Source organism: Penicillium angulare, assembly GCF_028827245.1.
Source record: "Penicillium angulare strain IBT 27051 chromosome Unknown utg000011l_segment0_segment0, whole genome shotgun sequence".
NCBI classification, from domain to species: Eukaryota; Fungi; Ascomycota; class Eurotiomycetes; order Eurotiales; family Aspergillaceae; genus Penicillium; species Penicillium angulare.
Window position 1 is genome coordinate 276,327 of NW_026623170.1, and position 16,916 is coordinate 293,242.

Below are 16,916 nucleotides of genomic sequence, written 5' to 3' on the forward strand. Positions count from 1 at the left end.
CGGAACCTAACCTGTGCTTGTCAGCGGGGCAGCGGAGATGAACAGAGAGACCTTGAACAGTAGCAGCTTTCTGATTTGTGTAAGGTGTTCTTGGACGACCCCTCCTCTCCCGGAAGAGCTTGTTCAGCTAGTCTAGATCCTGGACGGACTCCACGTTGGTGAAACTGGCCATGCGGCATTTAAATCTCTTTATATGTATGGATGTTATGTACGGAGTACGAAGCACATACTGGTATGTTGTACACCTGCGCTGCGACAATATGCGGGTGCAGGATACCTAGTCTTGACGTCTATGCAGATCTTCGTATACGAATTGACCTCCTGGGCAAGGTACATACAGTACCTAGATGGTGGGAACTAATCCGAAGCATTGATACGAGTCTAGAATTATTCTATGGCGTGATCTGTAGCTAGTAGAAATCAAGGACTTTGTATGATAGTAGCCTATTGTACTCGCAGCCTTCTTAGTTAGGAGCATGATAGAATATCCGTATCTATCAGAACAGCTCCTCTCCCAAAGCTCCCGAGGCCTGTATCCACGGTCGACGGCTGAGGAAATCTCCGCATGTACAATAGGGTAATAAAAAATAAAAAAAAAGAATTAAAAAACTTTGCCCCTCATGATATTTGTTACTTTCTTGTTTCTTTTTTAAATCTAATAAATACTTTTTTAGCTGCTTCGGTTCCAAGGTTTTGCCGGAAATCACCCCCATCCAACCTGCCCTATAAAAGACTTCCAGCCTACTTCTTGCATCATCCTTCTTGCGCCATCGCACCCTTCTCTGAACTCATCTACAAGCCCTCGCATTTGCTGATTTTCACTGCCCGGGGTCTGTCCCTTAAGGCTAACCCGGCAGTTACATAAATTCTATACGGCAATATTGCCACTGCATCAGCCCTGCAACCTATTTCGGCTCAGTTCGGAAACTCCACGAGGTTATTTAATTTTTTTTCTATTATCGAGAAAGGATTTTCACTGTCAAGGGCTTTATTACCTGTTCCTAACTTTGAGAACTCTGTTTGTTTGAATCCTGGTAATCCAGCACGCGAGCAATATCGATCATCATGTCTATCAAACCTATCTATGTGGCTGCGCATCCGCGCGCTTGTTCTACTGCTTTTGAACGAGTATGTGCTAAAAATTGAGTTTTTAATTGATTTGAATTTCCTATGATTTGGTTGGTTGTTTGAAAAGAGAGAAAAAAAATGGCTAAAATTTGTGTCTACAGGTTTTTATGACCCAACGCGCTACTATTCAATGCGTTCACGAACCCTTCGGTGATGCTTGGTACTACGGTCCAGAGCGTCTAGCCGACCGGTTTGAAAATGATGAACAAGGTCGTTTGGACAGTGGATTCAGCAAATCGACATATCGCACTGTGATGGATAGATTGGAACGTGAAGGCTCAGAGGTCCGATTTCCCGCGATATCTTTAAACCCGTTTGCTTTTCTTGATTGCGTTCTGTGATCTCTACGTTTTGTAAAGCACTGCCAAGTCTCTGTCTGTATAGACAAGACTGCAGTGCGAGGGACTTCACCTACCCAAATCGCATATTGCGTTCTCGTCCGAGAATAGCAAAAAGCAACTCCCACAATCCCCAAACAACACTCCCCTTCAATATCCCATCCATATACGGAGAGCCTCGAAAACGAAGAGCAAGGATCGAGAAATCGATCTTTCCTTGTTTTCACCATGAATCATGTTTTTATCTCGGGGAGAAACTTACCGTGAAACAGGGAAAGAGAGTCTTCATCAAGGACATTGACGCCTATTTGCTCCCACAAAACGGGAAGCCAGCAAGCATTGCTCCATCTTTAAGACGCATCAAGCGCGGCGTAGGCACCGACTCTCCCGCTGAGGAACCCCACTCGGCCAACGGCGTCCACGCCAACGGCCACACCACCGCACCCGTCAACGGTGTCAACGGCACTTCGACTTTGAACGGCATCAACGGCCACTCGAACGGTGTCAACGGCACCACCAACGGGGCGGTAAACGGCGTAAATGGACACGCCACCAACGGACACTCCACCAACGGCAACGGTGTCCATGTAAACGGGCACAGCAACAGTGACGCTGACGCCCACGTCCACACCAACGGAAACGGAGTCAATGGTTCCAGTCCATACCCATACGACACCCCCAAGGAACCAGGCAACCCGACCGTGATGCCCCGCGAACTCCAAGAGAAGTTCCACTGGGCCTTCCTTATCCGTGATCCCCACCACAGCATCCCATCATATTACCGATGCACAATCCCACCTCTAGACCAGTTGACTGGATTCCATAACTTCGACCCAAAGGAGGCGGGGTATAATGAACTTCGTCGCCACTTCGAGTATCTTGTTGAATCGGGACTTGTCGGACCGCGTGTTGCTACCCGGCCTGATCTTTCGCCTGAGGCTGGTTCTGAGGAAGATCAGAAGACTGTGCATGAGATCTGTATGATTGATGCGGATGATATGCTTGATTCGCCGGCGCCGATGATTGAGGCGTTCTGTCGTACGACTGGTGTGCCGTATACGCCTGATATGTTGTGTTGGGATACGGAGGAGGATTATGCGTTTGCGTGTGAGAACTTTGAGAAGTGGAGAGGGTTCCATAATGATGCGATTGAGTCGAAGGGTCTGGTTGCGAGAGCTCATGTAGGTTTCTTCTCCTTTGGGTATTGTATACAATGTATACATGGATTCATCTATGTTCAACGACATGGGGTGGATATGTCAGTAATGAGGACACATACTAACATCTTCTTATAGAAACATGCTCCCAAGACCGAGGAGCAGTGGGATGCAGACTGGCTTGCCAAGTACGGTCCCAAGGGTGCTGCTCTGATCCGCCAGACAGTCAACGAGACCTTCGACGACTACCTGTACCTCAAGCAGTTTGCCATGAAGGTCTAAACAGCATTGAACAAGTAAAGAGACCGACATGCCATTCTAGAGAATCCATGTTCGTTCTGTACTGGAAGTTGTCTGAAGTGGAAGATCGTATAGTATAAGAACGAAGTATCGTCGGAAAGCAACAAGAAGAGACAAAAACTCCAGAAAAGAGAAGAAAAAAAGGAAAACAGGGAAGACGGGGCCCCAGCTTTTGAATAGGAAACCGAAATCCCCTGGACTCTGACGCTGTGTGACCGGAGACTTTAACGAAATCCCCATGAACCCCCATTACACCCAGTTAGCTGTTGTTTCTGTTATGAGAACGATTTAGTTCCGATGGCGCCATCCCGAGCCGTTCTGGTTCCTCGATTCCTCGGGGAATTTGCGGGGATCGGTGGACATCGTGATGATCTTGTTTCTGTTTGGTTTATTCTACACCGACTTTGTGTTGCGTTTATTGTTGCATCTGATTTGCCTTGCCTAGCTATGATTTGCATTGTTATTTGTGTGTAGGGAGATTATCATGATATCGATCCTATTGGCGGAATATGACTATGAAATTGACCCCCATCTGTTTCAAGATTCTACGAACGTATAAGAACAAATTTATGAGGTACTTTGCCTAGTTAGATCTATTTATGTTCTTGCAAGGTTCCCGGTTCCTGGTTCCCTGTTCCCTTCTGAAAGGGTAACCTGCGCATGGACGAAGTTAGTTCTCCCGAGGCTATACTATGCTTACGACTGCCAAGCAAGGAACACCCTTCCGCACAGAGATTCAACCTAAGTTCCCTTTAAGTTGAAGTATAAATGCAATCTCTTATTTGGACTAAATGGAAGAATATATCACTGTCCATCATGCAATCAATCAATCGGACCTATAATCCCAACTTCGCATCTAGCGCCATAAACAACAAACCCTTGCTCCAACCAGCAAGTTACAAGACAGTCCACCATAAGCAGGCCTGAATATGAAGAAGACAAGGAAAGAAAAGAAAACAACAGCAGAAAAAGGTGTAAAGTAAACAACAGACTTCTTCCAAATACACTGCTAGAGAACCACACGGAAGTGATCAGTTCTCTCATACAGCACTGTATCCGCCCCTAGACCCGCCTCCTTGTAGTGTATTAACCACACGACGGAACCAATCCTGGAAGATATACGGAACATCACGAAGAGTATCTCCGTGAGGCAGAAGATCCCATCCTCTCGCACCAAACCGGTTGTAGTTAAGCCACGAGCCGAAGATAAGGTACGCAGCAATAGCAAGGAAGAGACTAGTATAGCAGAAAGTCAGCATCTATCTCAACTTGGCATAACAAATCACACCACACCACACCACAGAAAGGAAGAAAAGCACTCACATAATAATCATCCAAGTAAAGAAACCCCAATGCTTCGAGGGATCCGTATTCCCCGCATTCCCACCCTTGTAATCATAACACGCATACCGGGTCTTCCAATCCAATTTCAGAATATAAGTATTGTCCTTATCAGGTCCAAAGCTCACAATCTTTAAACTGGGATCCTTCTCAGACTCCGACTTATCCTCCGCCCGTTTAGCATTCGCATTGTCCTTCTCCTTCGCATCCCCTTTCTCTAGAATATCCTCCGTGCTAACGATCCCTTCCAACCCCGATCGATCCGGATCACATTGAAAATCAATAATCGCTGCGGCGGGCTTCGTTTCCCCCTCCACATGAGCGCGGTACTCTCCACCGAACATCTTCAATCGGAGACCTTCTTTCTTCTCGTCGATTTCTTTTAGGGGTGTAGCGAGGGGTGCTTTCTCGCCTTCGCCTACTAGGTCGGCGACGGGGTATGCGAATGTTTCGTTGCCGTGGTCGTCTTTTGCGTGTGTTTTGGGGAAGCCACAGACTTTAATGAGTGCAGTTAGTTATAGTCACATTTATAGTCACGGGCGAGCCACATGTAATGTGATGTGGTATTATCCATTCGCATCTTCTCTGCCAGACAGAGCAGGGCAATGCAACCAGAATGGCAAATGTTGAATTTTCAAGACTGGAATGGACTGGGATTGCACGTACTATTCTTATCTGTTCCGCATTTTTCGCCATCGCGATTCGCAGCGCTATGAAGAACATCACAGATATTCATAACATACGTCGTAGAGACGACATAGTTATCCGTCTGATTTTCAGATGTGTAAGATACCTCATGAGCGCCCTTTAACCCGCTAAGATCAAACGTATGGTCTGCAGCCTTGATTTGATCGCATTTAAAAGCGTCAGCTGAGACGAGTCCAAGTCCTGAGAAGAAAGCGGAGAGGAGCAGTGAAGCTCTGCTAGATTGTATTCGCATGGTTGCTTGCGGTGTGGAGCGTATGCAGGAGGGAGAGCGGGAGGATGCGGCGTGGGAGCTAGGAGCTCAGGCGAAAAAGGAGGAGCAGAGCAGGGTGTGTAGGTTTGTTGCGCACGGATAGTGAGAAATGAACAGAAGGTAATGAGTGACTTGGTTAGGGATTGAGTTGGTCGTGTGAGTGAGGTTCAAGTTGATTAAGATGACGATGGCTGGGAAAGTTGCGGAGGTGTTTCGTTTCTCCGACGCGGGTTGTGCTAGTAGTGGCTGTGACGAGTGGCACTGGCAGCCCAACACTGCGCCTGTGGCCGAATATTGAAGAATGTATCTGCCTGTCTGCTTGGCTTGGTGAGCCTAGTCTTGCGTGATAGTTAAATTCAGAATGAGAATAAATATGGAAATGGAAATGGAAATGAAATTGTGATTCTGGAGGGTTGTTAGATGATGTCACCCGACCAGGGGTACGCCAGTTGACAGAGCCATTGTTAGCTGCATGCTTTGTCCCTGAATAGATACAGGAAGATGTTTAACCAAAAAATATATCCTGTTAATTATCTACTATGGAGGCAGACCTTGGATGTTCAACAAGTCTTATTATTATATGCTTTAGTATCTATGACAATAACCATATACTTGCCCTGCACTAGGTCAGCACTGTCTACTACCAGAACAACCATACAATAAACAGAAACAATACTTCTTTCTAAAATAAGCATCCAAAAATTTGACTAATACCCTTCCAATCCATCTAAAAGAGAAAACGCCCATCCATCAAAGCCGCAAATCTAGCATACCAAGTACAGTAAAGTCCAGCTCGGAAGCCAACAGAAACGCACAGACCAACCCCCCATCAAACCCATCCATCAATCACCACCACAAAACCACACACCACCATCCCAGATACTCTGGCTATCCCACAAGACACAATGGTCCAACCACGCATGGTAAGTACAGCCCCCCGTCTCTTCCCAATATAACCCCGAGCCAAACCATGTCATGTCATGTCAAGTCATCTGCCCCTCCATCCCATCCCACCATGGCTTGGCGGCAGAATAGCGGCAGAATGGATAACGATAGGGGAACCACCACCCACCCGCTATGCATGAATGTACTAATGTGTCCTGTTCCAGCTATCAAGGGACGACGAGGGGACTTCCGGTGGCGAAGAGAATGAAGTCCGTCGCGAGGATCAGGAGAAGATTAATCGGTTTAGCCGATTGCATCAGCGGGAGACCGTTTTGGAGGAGCAGTTGAAGGGGAAGCAGGTATGTATTATGATCAAGGTTGATGTTACTATCTAAATGGAACTTCAAATCTAAAATTGAGAGTGAAATTGAAATTCAGACTAATAAGTATACAGAAGGACAAGGAGGATCTAGAGGAAGTTTCTATGGAATTGGAATTGGCTGATGAAGACGAACTTGTGCCGTGAGTATCTCGGAATCTTGGAAGCTTGAGAAATTCCAACTCATGTACCCAGTACTCAAGACTCAAGACTCAAGACACATGCTCACATCATATCAGATACAAAATCGGCGACTCATTCTTCCAGCTTCCACTCTCAGAGGCACAGTCTATGCTTTCCACTTCAACCGAGCAAATCGACACAGACGTCTCAAAGCTCGAGGAGTCAATTGGTGAACTTCACGAGGAATTGCAACAGCTTAAGGTTTCGCTGTATGCCCGGTTCGGACGCAGTATTAACCTGGAGACTTAAGCTATATACACCTACCATATGTGGCATAGCAGAAGGTTCAGGAGTATGAACCAATCAAACATACGGGAATTCTTTTCTTAATATCCAGATGTCCATCTGGAAGAATCTGAAACCAGGACCAGGACCAGGACCAAAATCCAATGTACCTACAATACAATACAATAACATGCAAGCAATGAATTATGGATGGATATGACCGAAGGTCAGCAGGTAGTAAGTAGGCACGCCAATGCAATCTGTCGACCACAGCTCGTAAATATCATTCAAGTCAAGTCAAGAGTATAAGAGGTATCTAAAGAACCAGAGAAAGGTATAAAGTATTGAGAGAGAAAACCAGAAAAAAGAAGAAGAAAAAAAAAACAAGATAGGCAATTCGCCAGATATTACCCATCAGCTAATAAAAATCGATAAAGCATGGCTTGGCTTGGCTTGGCTTTGCGTGGCAGGTATGTAGGTTAGGTAGATAAAGGGAGAGAAAAGGTTCAAAGTGAATCATCCAAACAACGCCCATTCTCCGTGCAGTGCTGTCCTGTCCAGTCCACTTATAAGAGGGAGGAAATATTCCCGAATGAGAAAATGAGAAGTTGAGAAGTGGAAATGAACAAAAAAGAAAAGTATTCAAATCAAATCAAAGACTTTGCCGACCAGATTTCTTGCCGTTTTGTTCGCCGGGAGAAAGGAGAAGGAGAAGCAGAAGCATATTTACGACTCCCTGGTCTGACCCCCGATCTTTTGCAATCATGTATTTTGGGAGTTCATCTTTTTTTTATGTATGCCCGGGTTTGTTTTTCTTGGTGGGCAATGCTTGATATCCTCGTACGATAAGGATGATGTGGTGTGTTATTTACCGGAACTTAGCACGGCAACGACCCATGATCTCGTTTTGGCAGACTAATTCGGCGCTGAATTCACTTCCGTCAAGGGTGAGGTAGATATCGAAGTAAACGCGGTAAAAGATACCCTGTGGTGTGTCCATGCGCTCGAAGTCGGTCTCCAGGTTCTTGCGAGAAAGGTCAGAGGTTAGAGTAACGACCTCCTTGATGCCTAGATGTCGATGTGATTAGTGATTATCCTCGAGATGGGATATAATATCATATCAGACGGAACTTACGAGGATCCTTGGTGTACTCGGGGCACACGTCTTCGTCACAGGCATACAGCACATCCTCGTACATGAGAGTAGCGCCAGGAGCCACTTGACGGAAGAAGCTGACCTTGACGGGCTCTCCGATCTTGACACGCTCGCCCTTCTGGACGAAGATCTGGCGGGTGTATTTGCATCGGTCTCGGCCGTCAAGACTGGGTACACGGTATTGTTCAGGGTGGTATCCTTCCTTGAATGGCTGCAGAGTAGCCATAAGGTAGTGACGACGAGCGACACGGTGGGTGATAACACGCTCGGTGATACCTGCAGTCACAGCACCCTTGACGATGGCTGCCACTGAGTCCATGGGACGAACAACCTTGGTCTGATATTGTGGGGGCACGTGAAGCTTGATCTGTTGAAATAGGTATTCTGAGGCACCGAAACCACCAACAACCAGGACGTTCTATAGCACAAGTTAGTACAATAAGACTTTTGTTGAGTTGGGACCAAAAGGCAGGGGGATAATCATACCTGGAGCATGCGGTTCTGTGCTTGAATAGCAATGATCTGGTTACGAACCAGCTCAAGAATGCGATTTACTACAGGCTCAAAGCACTGAAGAATCTCCTCGTTCGTAAATGTCATGTAACCCTCCTCAATTCCAGCATCGGGGAAGTCCGCCTCAATACCAACGTCGACCGCCCACTTCTGTCCGTTGTTACGGAAGTCGGCCTTGATACGGTTCTCAAAGTCCATGATACACTTGGCATAGACCTTACCAGCTGTTCGAGAACCATCAGGCAGCTTCATCTTACGGATCTTTGCACGCAGAATATTACTAAAGTTGCGGTTCAGCGCAGTAGAACCGCACGAATCACCAGAACCAGCGGTACACTCCATCACACTGAATGGCTGTTCTTCCTCAACCTCGTACGCGATCAAATCGACAGTACCACCACCACAATCCACAATGAGGATAGCATCGCCGATCTTCAAATTCAAGAGTCCAGTCTTCGCACAGAAGAGAGCGGCAGCCTCTGGTTCTGAGACCAGAGTCAATCGGTTGTCATTCTCGTCCCTCAAGAATCCGGCCTGGATGGCCGCAGCACGAGTGGCTGCCTTTCCGGCATCATTCCAGATAGCTGGAACGGTCAAATAATAACGAATATTGCGCTCTTCACGAGTAAACACCTCACCGAGGGTCTTCTGAAGTTGGGCGCGCATGGCCTGTCGTAGCTTAAAGAGGTAATCGGCGGCGACGTCAATTTCCGATTTTCCAGGAGGGAGAGGGGGCAGGTTGATAGGGTCAATGTAGGTGTTTCCGGAAAGCATCAACTGAAGCTTGAACCATTCGACTTTCTGTACGCCAGGCTTCGGGTAACCGGTTGGCGCCAGCGCCTCGGCGATATCTGGACCCCAACCGACGACTTTCTGATACTGGTCATAGTAGAGAACAGTTGGAATCTATAAAAGAGGATCTCAGGGTTAGAATAAAGAGCACGTAGTGAGTGGGAATATTAGGAGGAAAGGAAAAGAAAAGGAAAGGAGGGGACCAAAACAAAACAATGAAGTTGGTCAAGGCAGCAAGTACTCTTACCTTTTGTTTCGTATGAGTTCCGGCACCGGGCCATTCTGTAATGATATCTTCTCTCGCCTCATTGTTTGTCGCAAAAGCGAACGCGACACCGGAGAAAGTGGTGCCAAAATCAATACCAACGATCAGTTGGGCTTTACTACGGTCCGTTCCCTGGGTATCAACAGCGGGGTTGCGCCCCGCATACTGTTGAGGCATACCCGGAGGAACACCATGACCTAGCTGTTGTGGTTGCATGCCGTACCCTGGGGGCGCATTCATTTGCTGGGCGATACCCGGTTGACCGTATTGTTGCATTGTGGAAGAGTTCAGAGGAGTAGTGTGTTGGGCAAGTTGTTGCTGACCGGGGGCTAAGGGGCTGTTTGGGCGATAACTAGGTGGGCGACCAGCCTGAGTGTTCATAGCCGGGGGGAGACTTGTGGTGGAGGAACTGCGGTTGGAAGGAGGAGAGGTTGGAGATGTTCCGTTGGAGGGGGTGACGACGAGGGGGTTGGCGTTGGAGGCTGGGGGTGGGGTAGAGGCGTGCTTGTCTTTACGTTTCAAGCCGAACTTGAATCTCGAACTCATGAGGTCCATAGGCGGCTGCCGCTCAGGGATGAATAAGAGAAGAGGGGAAAGGGAAAAAAAGAAAGAAAGAAAAAAGAGGGAGGCGGGAGGGGCAAAGCACAAGGCTGAATACGAGTCAAACCAGGGTGGAGCAGTAGCTGTTGGTTCTGGGGGTAATCTGTAAACTGTGTGGCAGTGTGTGATGTGGGTGGTGTGGGTTGGTGTTTGTGTGTGTTGTGCCTGTCAGCCCGGCAAAAGGGGATTAGGGGGAAAGAGAAAAAGAGAGAGAGGAGAGAGGGAGATATTCGGGGGAGAAGGGAAAGAATTGGGAGTAACCCAGATCGGGGGGGAAGAGAGGAGGGGGCTGAGAAGATGGATCGACCTGAGGCTGAAGAAGGAAGAGAATTGGGGGTCGTAAATTGAATGTTGGAGGAGAAAGAAACAGAGACACAGAGAGAGAAGCAGTCGAGGGGAAGGTTACATAACAGGAATTGGTGAATCTTGAAGTTGAATATTTCAGAAAAAAATTGAAATAATCAAATAATCACAGCATAACAAGGCCACCTTTATTCGAGTTAGTAGAAGGATAGAATAATTGCTAATTGATCTATAATAACATGAGTTCAACAAGTTAAGTACGGTGGATCTATTGTACCTCGTAGTAGTAGCTGTGTACCAAATATCAGCGTTGTACCTGAGACGGGCCTTATATACTGTGTACTACACTATAAATGATCCAGTATCTATAGAATTATATTCCACATTTAATTACTCCTATGCATGATCTATAAATCTAATCTGACTTCAACTTAACTCTACAGTACAATCTGCTCCTTTCATTTCCTCTGTTTACTCTTTGTTCCCGAGGCTTCAAGGGACCCACGGTAACGCGGATGCTGCCATGCTGCGATTCGCCCGCGTTCCTTTGTCCCGCTCGGAAATGCATTTCGCCCCCAACATCATTTTAGTCTGACGTCCAAAGAGAGAAAAAAAAAGAAGAATTTTTTTAAAATAACAGTAATTGATGGGGGCCAATACGGGTTAATATGGGTCCCGGAGATTTAACTGGAGATTCCGGATTTCCACCCCAAACTCCAAATTCCGTGGTCCGTTCAGATAGTCCTGCCTAGATCCATTCTCATACAATATTCCGTATACAGTAGTAGTTTCGACAAATTTGAATATTTAACCAGGAGTAGCAGTAGCAGGAGCTGAGACTGACTTTCATACACCAGATTCAGGCGTCCCACGATTATCATCAGCCACCTCAGCCACCTTCCGAGCCACCCAATGCGAGGGCTGATACAAGTTTTGAAGCATACTCTCTCCGTCCTGGATATAGCCGCAAGCCTGCCGATCACCTGGCAGTGCTTCAAGGCGGAATCCCATCCGCTGAATCAAAGCTAGAACCTCCTCTTCTGTCAACTCCACATTACCCGGCTCGCCGATCCCCTCCGCTTCCCCATCTCCATTTCCATTCCCTTTCTCTTTCCGATCTTCAAAATGCCACAATAAAGGTCCCACATTACTCCAAAGACCCCCCGGCTTCAGACAGTGTCGAATCGCCTCAATATACCGAATCAGATTAGGCGCCGTATCAATAAAGAACACCGTAGCTACAGCATCGAACGCTTCCCGATTATCAGGCTGATTGTAGAGAACCACAAAGTCAGCCGCGGACATGGACATCGATCCAAGCGATTGGTTTTTGCTTTCGTCCGCCACGGCTTGCCCAATCGCCGTGCTGGGGTGAACATCTGGGATCATGACCTGGCGCAATTGCTGTGTGCGAGATTTCAAATTGGAAAAATGCAACGCGAATGGGTGAAGAGTATGCATCTCGGCTCCGGCAGTGTGATTGAGAACCCAACTACTAGCTAATAGCTGGTGATATGAGATCTCATTGCCTTCCGCCGCGAATCCAGCCATGCAAACTTCAAAGACTAATCGACCTAATCCAGCACCAGGGACTAGGACACGAATTTCCTCGCCTGCATCGCGACGAGCTTGAAACTCAGTACGTAGATCCTGGAGGACAGGGTCGTAGCAGACTTCACGCTCGACGCGCCCCTCGGCACTCCAGTCTCGATAAAATTGCCGGATGGTCGAGTGCGCTTTGCTCACGTCTGATGAAGTCGCTACCCCGTGCCAGTTCTGGGTCGGATCGTCTTTGTCTGGAGTGGCGGATAGGCCGAAAGACTCTAGACCAACGGTCAGGATGGCATCGGCGATCTCAGCATTAGTGTCGATGGCATCATCCACTTTGTTGAATTGGTCTAGAATGGAGAAGGGGCGCTCTGAAAGCATTTGCCAATGCTCTGAGGGTAAGGCGTAGAAAGCCTGTCGTCGACGATGTGTCGTGTTCTGATGCGCTGTTCGTCGATATTGTCTGTCATCCTATTAGTTGAGACCAGGACACGTAATATTTGTTATATACACAAGTAGATATAGTAGATAAAGAAGGAAAGAAAGAAAAAGAAATCGATAAACACACTGCTTAATCCACATCCCAGTCCCTCACTCACCTAAACGAGTCAAACGCAGCAAAGAGCACCCGACGTTCTTCGGGGTCAGCAAAAGGATCAAAGTCACCTCCCCAGCTACGGACCTCCTCTCCATCATCTGATTTATGAATGTCCTCCATATTTAGGGGACTTTTTTGTTCTGTCTTGAAATAACAGGGCTGAACCTTGGAAGTTGACAACACTCCTCTGTGGAGATGTGTGCGGTGCGGACCAGAGACGAATGCGATTGGTGGACCCGCTTGTGTTTTGCCGGCTGGCGGGGACTGCATCTTCACATCTTCACATCCTCACTCCAACCAGTTAATCTCCAGTCCACGACAACAATTCTCTGCAACCAGATTATTTTAATTCTATTTTCAATATTCAACGCTCTTCTCGGGAACTACAGATACAATGAGTGTCCCTCAGACGGAACGGGTTGAACCCAATCTCAAGCCACAACAACTTTCTTTCCCGCTTCCTAGAGCATTACATACTACAGCTCATGTTCATTTGACCGTGCTGGGGAACTGTACTACGGTCTTTATCACGACTTCAACTCCTGGTGATTCGGCAGGTTCAATTAAGCCGTTGGGTAGCTTTGTGTATGCCATGCCAGATGTAAGTTCATATGATCAATCTGTTTAACATATCACTGCCGAGCCCTCGTGATGGCAATTATGTTTGATTCCCATCGTTTATTGCCTAGCCCCCTCCTGATTTGCTCTGATATGCCAAATTTGGTGTTCTCAACATTGGAATTGTCCATCCCCCACCCTTTCGATAAACACCTCCCTCTTAACCCTTGACTCGAAATTATTATTTGCATCAATGTCTCAGCAATCACTGACTGGCTAAAGCGTACATCTCCAAACTCAACAATCTCGACGACACTATACACAACAGCCTCGAGCATTGAGTACACAACACGTGTGGCTAAGATTCTTGCCCGACGGACCCACAAGCCAATCTATGTTGGCTGCAGCATTGATCCCAATGGACTTGGACTGACAGTCGAGGAGGAAATGGAGGGCTTAACTCATATTGTTAATTTCATTGCAAAAAAGGTCGCGGAGCAGCAGAAGGAATAGTTTGCATGGGAATTCAAATGAGTGGACGTCTACATACTATCTGGGAAATCAATCAAAACTAAATGGATTATCTTACATTTTAGTCGGCAGTATCTTATGCAGTGCGCATGTCGAACTTATTCAGCCTTGAATAAGTTAAACAAGCTACATAATATAGTAGCTTAGGTAGGCATCCGGGCAGCCTGAGAAAGCCACAATTGACACTGAACGCACAACCTACACTTCTTACTTCAAGTTCAAATTCCTCTTCAATAGACCCCAACGACAAACAATCATCCCCATTTATCCCAAATGCTCGCCAAATTATAATTCTGATTCCTCCGGATTTCGGAGCCCCTCAAGAGTTATAATGCCGGCCATGTCCCGAAATCCTACCGGGACCTGATCTACGGTGTATATCCATGCACATGACAACATCACATACCGATGAACAAGGCATCAAAGATATTTCTACTATTATTGTACACCGACTTGTGCTCGGCTGAACGGAAGTTTCCTGTTTGCGCCTAGCAGGTTGAAAGGATTGGGTGAAGTGCCTTGCAAGTGAAAGATGGCACAAGGATATCCTTTGCGAGGCCCATTATGTAGCACTTGAAATTGCTAACATTTACTAAGAGCGGTATTTCAAGCAGCGCTAGGCAGAAGATGCTGATGACTCTCATGTTCTGAGGTGGAATATAAATAGTGGGTGATTCCCTCTCCAGATTCTTGGTTTTTTTGACATGATCCTCATTTGTATTCAACTTGAAGTTTGCAGCATCAATACCTAGTACTAAGCACCAACAGCCCTCAACTCTCAACTTGTTCAACATGGCTCTCAAAAATGTTGGCATTAAGGCTATGGATATCTACTTTCCCAGTAGAGTGAGTTACCCATTTAACATATCCGCTTCATGAAGTTCATCACTAACAGGTAATGGCAGTACGTGGCTCAATCGGACTTGGAAAAGTACCTTGGCGCCAGTACAGGAAAGTACACAATTGGTCTTGGACAAACAAACATGAGCTTCTGCGATGACCGCGAAGGCAAGTTTTCTATCCCAAGTTCAAGATTCAGTTACTAACTATCATCCCTCCACTCACAGATGTATACTCCCTCGCCCTTACAGCCGTCTCCTCCCTTCTCCAAAAGTACAACATCGACACGAATTCAATTGGGCGCTTAGAAGTTGGAACTGAATCCATGCTTGACAAGTCAAAGTCTTGCAAATCCGTCTTAATGCAACTCTTCGGTTCCAACACCGACATCGAGGGCGCAGATACTTACAATGCATGCTACGGCGGTACAAGCGCGCTTCTCAATGCCGTGAACTGGGTCGAGTCCTCTGCCTGGGATGGAAGAGACGCTATCGTCGTTGCTTCTGACATTGCTATCTACGATCAGGTTTCTTCACGTCCAACCGGTGGAGCGGGGTGCGTTGCCATGCTAGTTGGAGCCGATGCACCGCTTGTCCTAGAGCCTTTGAGGGCATCGTACATGCAGCATACATATGACTTCTACAAGGCAAATCTCAAGTCCGAGTACCCGATTGTGGATGGACATTACTCCTCGACATGCTACATAAGAGCGTTAGATGGCTGCTACAGACGATATCACAGCAAAATGGCCAGCAGGGAAGATCCGAACGAGGCGAGTACCAACTCGAGAAGTTCTTCGCCCATCGTTGAGTTCGATTACTTTGTCTTTCATGCTCCGAATTGCAAGCTGGTCGCGAAGTCTTACGGCCGACTTCTTTACAATGATTTCGTCGCTGACCCAAGTAATCCTTTGTTTGATTCACATGCCATCCCATCTGCCATCAGAGAGCAAAGCTACGAAGAATCGCTAACCAACAAGGAGACCGAGAAGTTATTCATGGGTTTAACGTCTGAAAGTTTCGCCCAACGCGTCAAACCAAGCCTCACAGCACCGACAAACTGCGGCAACATGTACACAGCAGGTGTATATTCAGGACTAATCAGTCTACTCAGCAACACAAAAAGCTCAGACCTATTGAATAGACGAATAGGCATTTACAGCTTCGGCAGCGGTCTCGCAAGCACACTGTTCACTTTACGCGTAGTCGGAGATACCAATAACATAGCGACAAAAATTGATCTACTTGATCGTCTCGCCCGACGGGAGAAAGTATCCCCCGAATTCTACAACGAGGTAAGAGAAAAGAGAAAAAATAAAAACCTGATACCAGATCCGGGGGCTAGCGGCTAACAAATTGGGGGCAGATGTGTGTTTTGCGTGAACAGGCATACCAGCAGAAGAACTACACGCCCGAGGGAAATCTCTACACGCTTACACGCGGGACATATTATCTCACGCATGTGGATGAACAATTTCGACGCACGTACGCCATCAAAGATTAATAGATTGCATTGTAACCATGGAGTGTGGCGATGCAACAGAATGCAACAGCGGGTTCCTTACATTTATGTTAGGTTTGATGGGTTGGGGCGGATATTTAGACGCTAGCAGGGATGGGGCAGATGGATGTGGGAGGCGAGAATATGAGCAGGAAGGCTTGAAGTTAGAACCTCGGTTACGTTGCAAGCGAGAAGACTGCATAGCACTCCGTAGAGAGGGTGGACTCGGGCAATCCCACTGCTGTGATACAGTGAATAGGTTCAAAGGATTCAAAATGAAGAATTGGATTAGATGCATCATATCATGCCCTTTATTTATCATCAGTAATGCTGATTTGCAAACGAAATCGGCATATCTTGAATCGGCGCATTCCGATGAGCTGCACTTCATACGTCATTGAATGGGCCAAGCAATCAATTAAACTGAGACTCCCGCTATTTAGCATACGGAGGCCTCCGGTCTCAGGTAGAAAAGAGAATGTTAGGTCTTAAAATGCTAGGACAGGGCAAATCGGAATGACTCGGCTGCTCCTCGGTTGTGTTTCATCTGCTCGGATCGTTGTTCCCGCTGTGGGGCGAAGCAAATAGACTCGACAACAATGACTATTTGGGTTATCTATACGGAGACGGACGTAGTGAAGCACTCTGACTTTGTTCGATTATGAAAGTAGGTAAAATCAAGTTTAGGGAATAGATGGCAGCATCATTGATTAATCTATTAGGAAGAGAAAACAGATATCATATACAGTAGCAAGAATAGTGGAGAAGAGAAAAGAGAACCAGCCATGTCAATTCCAATGATCGCCGCTCTCTCTCTC

The 16,916-nt window shown here is 46.8% G+C and overlaps 7 protein-coding genes across 7 annotated transcripts; 4 read left to right on the top strand and 3 right to left on the bottom strand.

Moving 5' to 3' along the window:
• Positions 1–1,065: 1,065 nt before the first annotated feature.
• On the top strand, positions 1,066–2,905 carry N7478_012294 (uncharacterized protein; the record flags this gene model as incomplete). The annotated part of the gene is made up of 4 exons (XM_056928508.1): positions 1,066–1,128; positions 1,230–1,412; positions 1,739–2,647; positions 2,762–2,905. 4 exons carry the CDS (start codon positions 1,066–1,068, stop codon positions 2,903–2,905), a joined length of 1,299 nt encoding a protein of 432 aa, XP_056773066.1.
• A 1,058-nt stretch (positions 2,906–3,963) lies between these two features.
• N7478_012295 (autophagy-related protein 27) lies at positions 3,964–5,204 on the bottom strand (the record flags this gene model as incomplete). Its single annotated transcript, XM_056928509.1, has 3 exons — positions 3,964–4,159; positions 4,247–4,760; positions 4,931–5,204. The coding sequence occupies 3 exons, from the start codon at positions 5,202–5,204 to the stop codon at positions 3,964–3,966; spliced, it is 984 nt and encodes a 327-aa protein (XP_056773067.1).
• Positions 5,205–6,127: 923 nt separating this feature from the next.
• On the top strand, positions 6,128–6,918 carry N7478_012296 (tubulin-binding prefolding complex subunit GIM3; the record flags this gene model as incomplete). The annotated part of the gene is made up of 4 exons (XM_056928510.1): positions 6,128–6,145; positions 6,332–6,466; positions 6,562–6,629; positions 6,726–6,918. 4 exons carry the CDS (start codon positions 6,128–6,130, stop codon positions 6,916–6,918), a joined length of 414 nt encoding a protein of 137 aa, XP_056773068.1.
• Positions 6,919–7,762: 844 nt separating this feature from the next.
• Positions 7,763–10,166, bottom strand: N7478_012297 (Hsp70 family protein; the record flags this gene model as incomplete). Its single annotated transcript, XM_056928511.1, has 4 exons — positions 7,763–7,962; positions 8,030–8,468; positions 8,537–9,469; positions 9,603–10,166. 4 exons carry the CDS (start codon positions 10,164–10,166, stop codon positions 7,763–7,765), a joined length of 2,136 nt encoding a protein of 711 aa, XP_056773069.1.
• A 1,203-nt stretch (positions 10,167–11,369) lies between these two features.
• N7478_012298 (uncharacterized protein) lies at positions 11,370–12,789 on the bottom strand (the record flags this gene model as incomplete). Its single annotated transcript, XM_056928512.1, has 2 exons — positions 11,370–12,534; positions 12,671–12,789. 2 exons carry the CDS (start codon positions 12,787–12,789, stop codon positions 11,370–11,372), a joined length of 1,284 nt encoding a protein of 427 aa, XP_056773070.1.
• A 274-nt stretch (positions 12,790–13,063) lies between these two features.
• Positions 13,064–13,740, top strand: N7478_012299 (proteasome assembly chaperone 4 family protein; the record flags this gene model as incomplete). The annotated part of the gene is made up of 2 exons (XM_056928513.1): positions 13,064–13,270; positions 13,510–13,740. The coding sequence occupies 2 exons, from the start codon at positions 13,064–13,066 to the stop codon at positions 13,738–13,740; spliced, it is 438 nt and encodes a 145-aa protein (XP_056773071.1).
• An 810-nt stretch (positions 13,741–14,550) lies between these two features.
• On the top strand, positions 14,551–16,101 carry erg13A (putative hydroxymethylglutaryl-CoA synthase; the record flags this gene model as incomplete). The annotated part of the gene is made up of 4 exons (XM_056928514.1): positions 14,551–14,604; positions 14,664–14,784; positions 14,826–15,892; positions 15,964–16,101. 4 exons carry the CDS (start codon positions 14,551–14,553, stop codon positions 16,099–16,101), a joined length of 1,380 nt encoding a protein of 459 aa, XP_056773072.1.
• Positions 16,102–16,916: the final 815 nt, after the last annotated feature.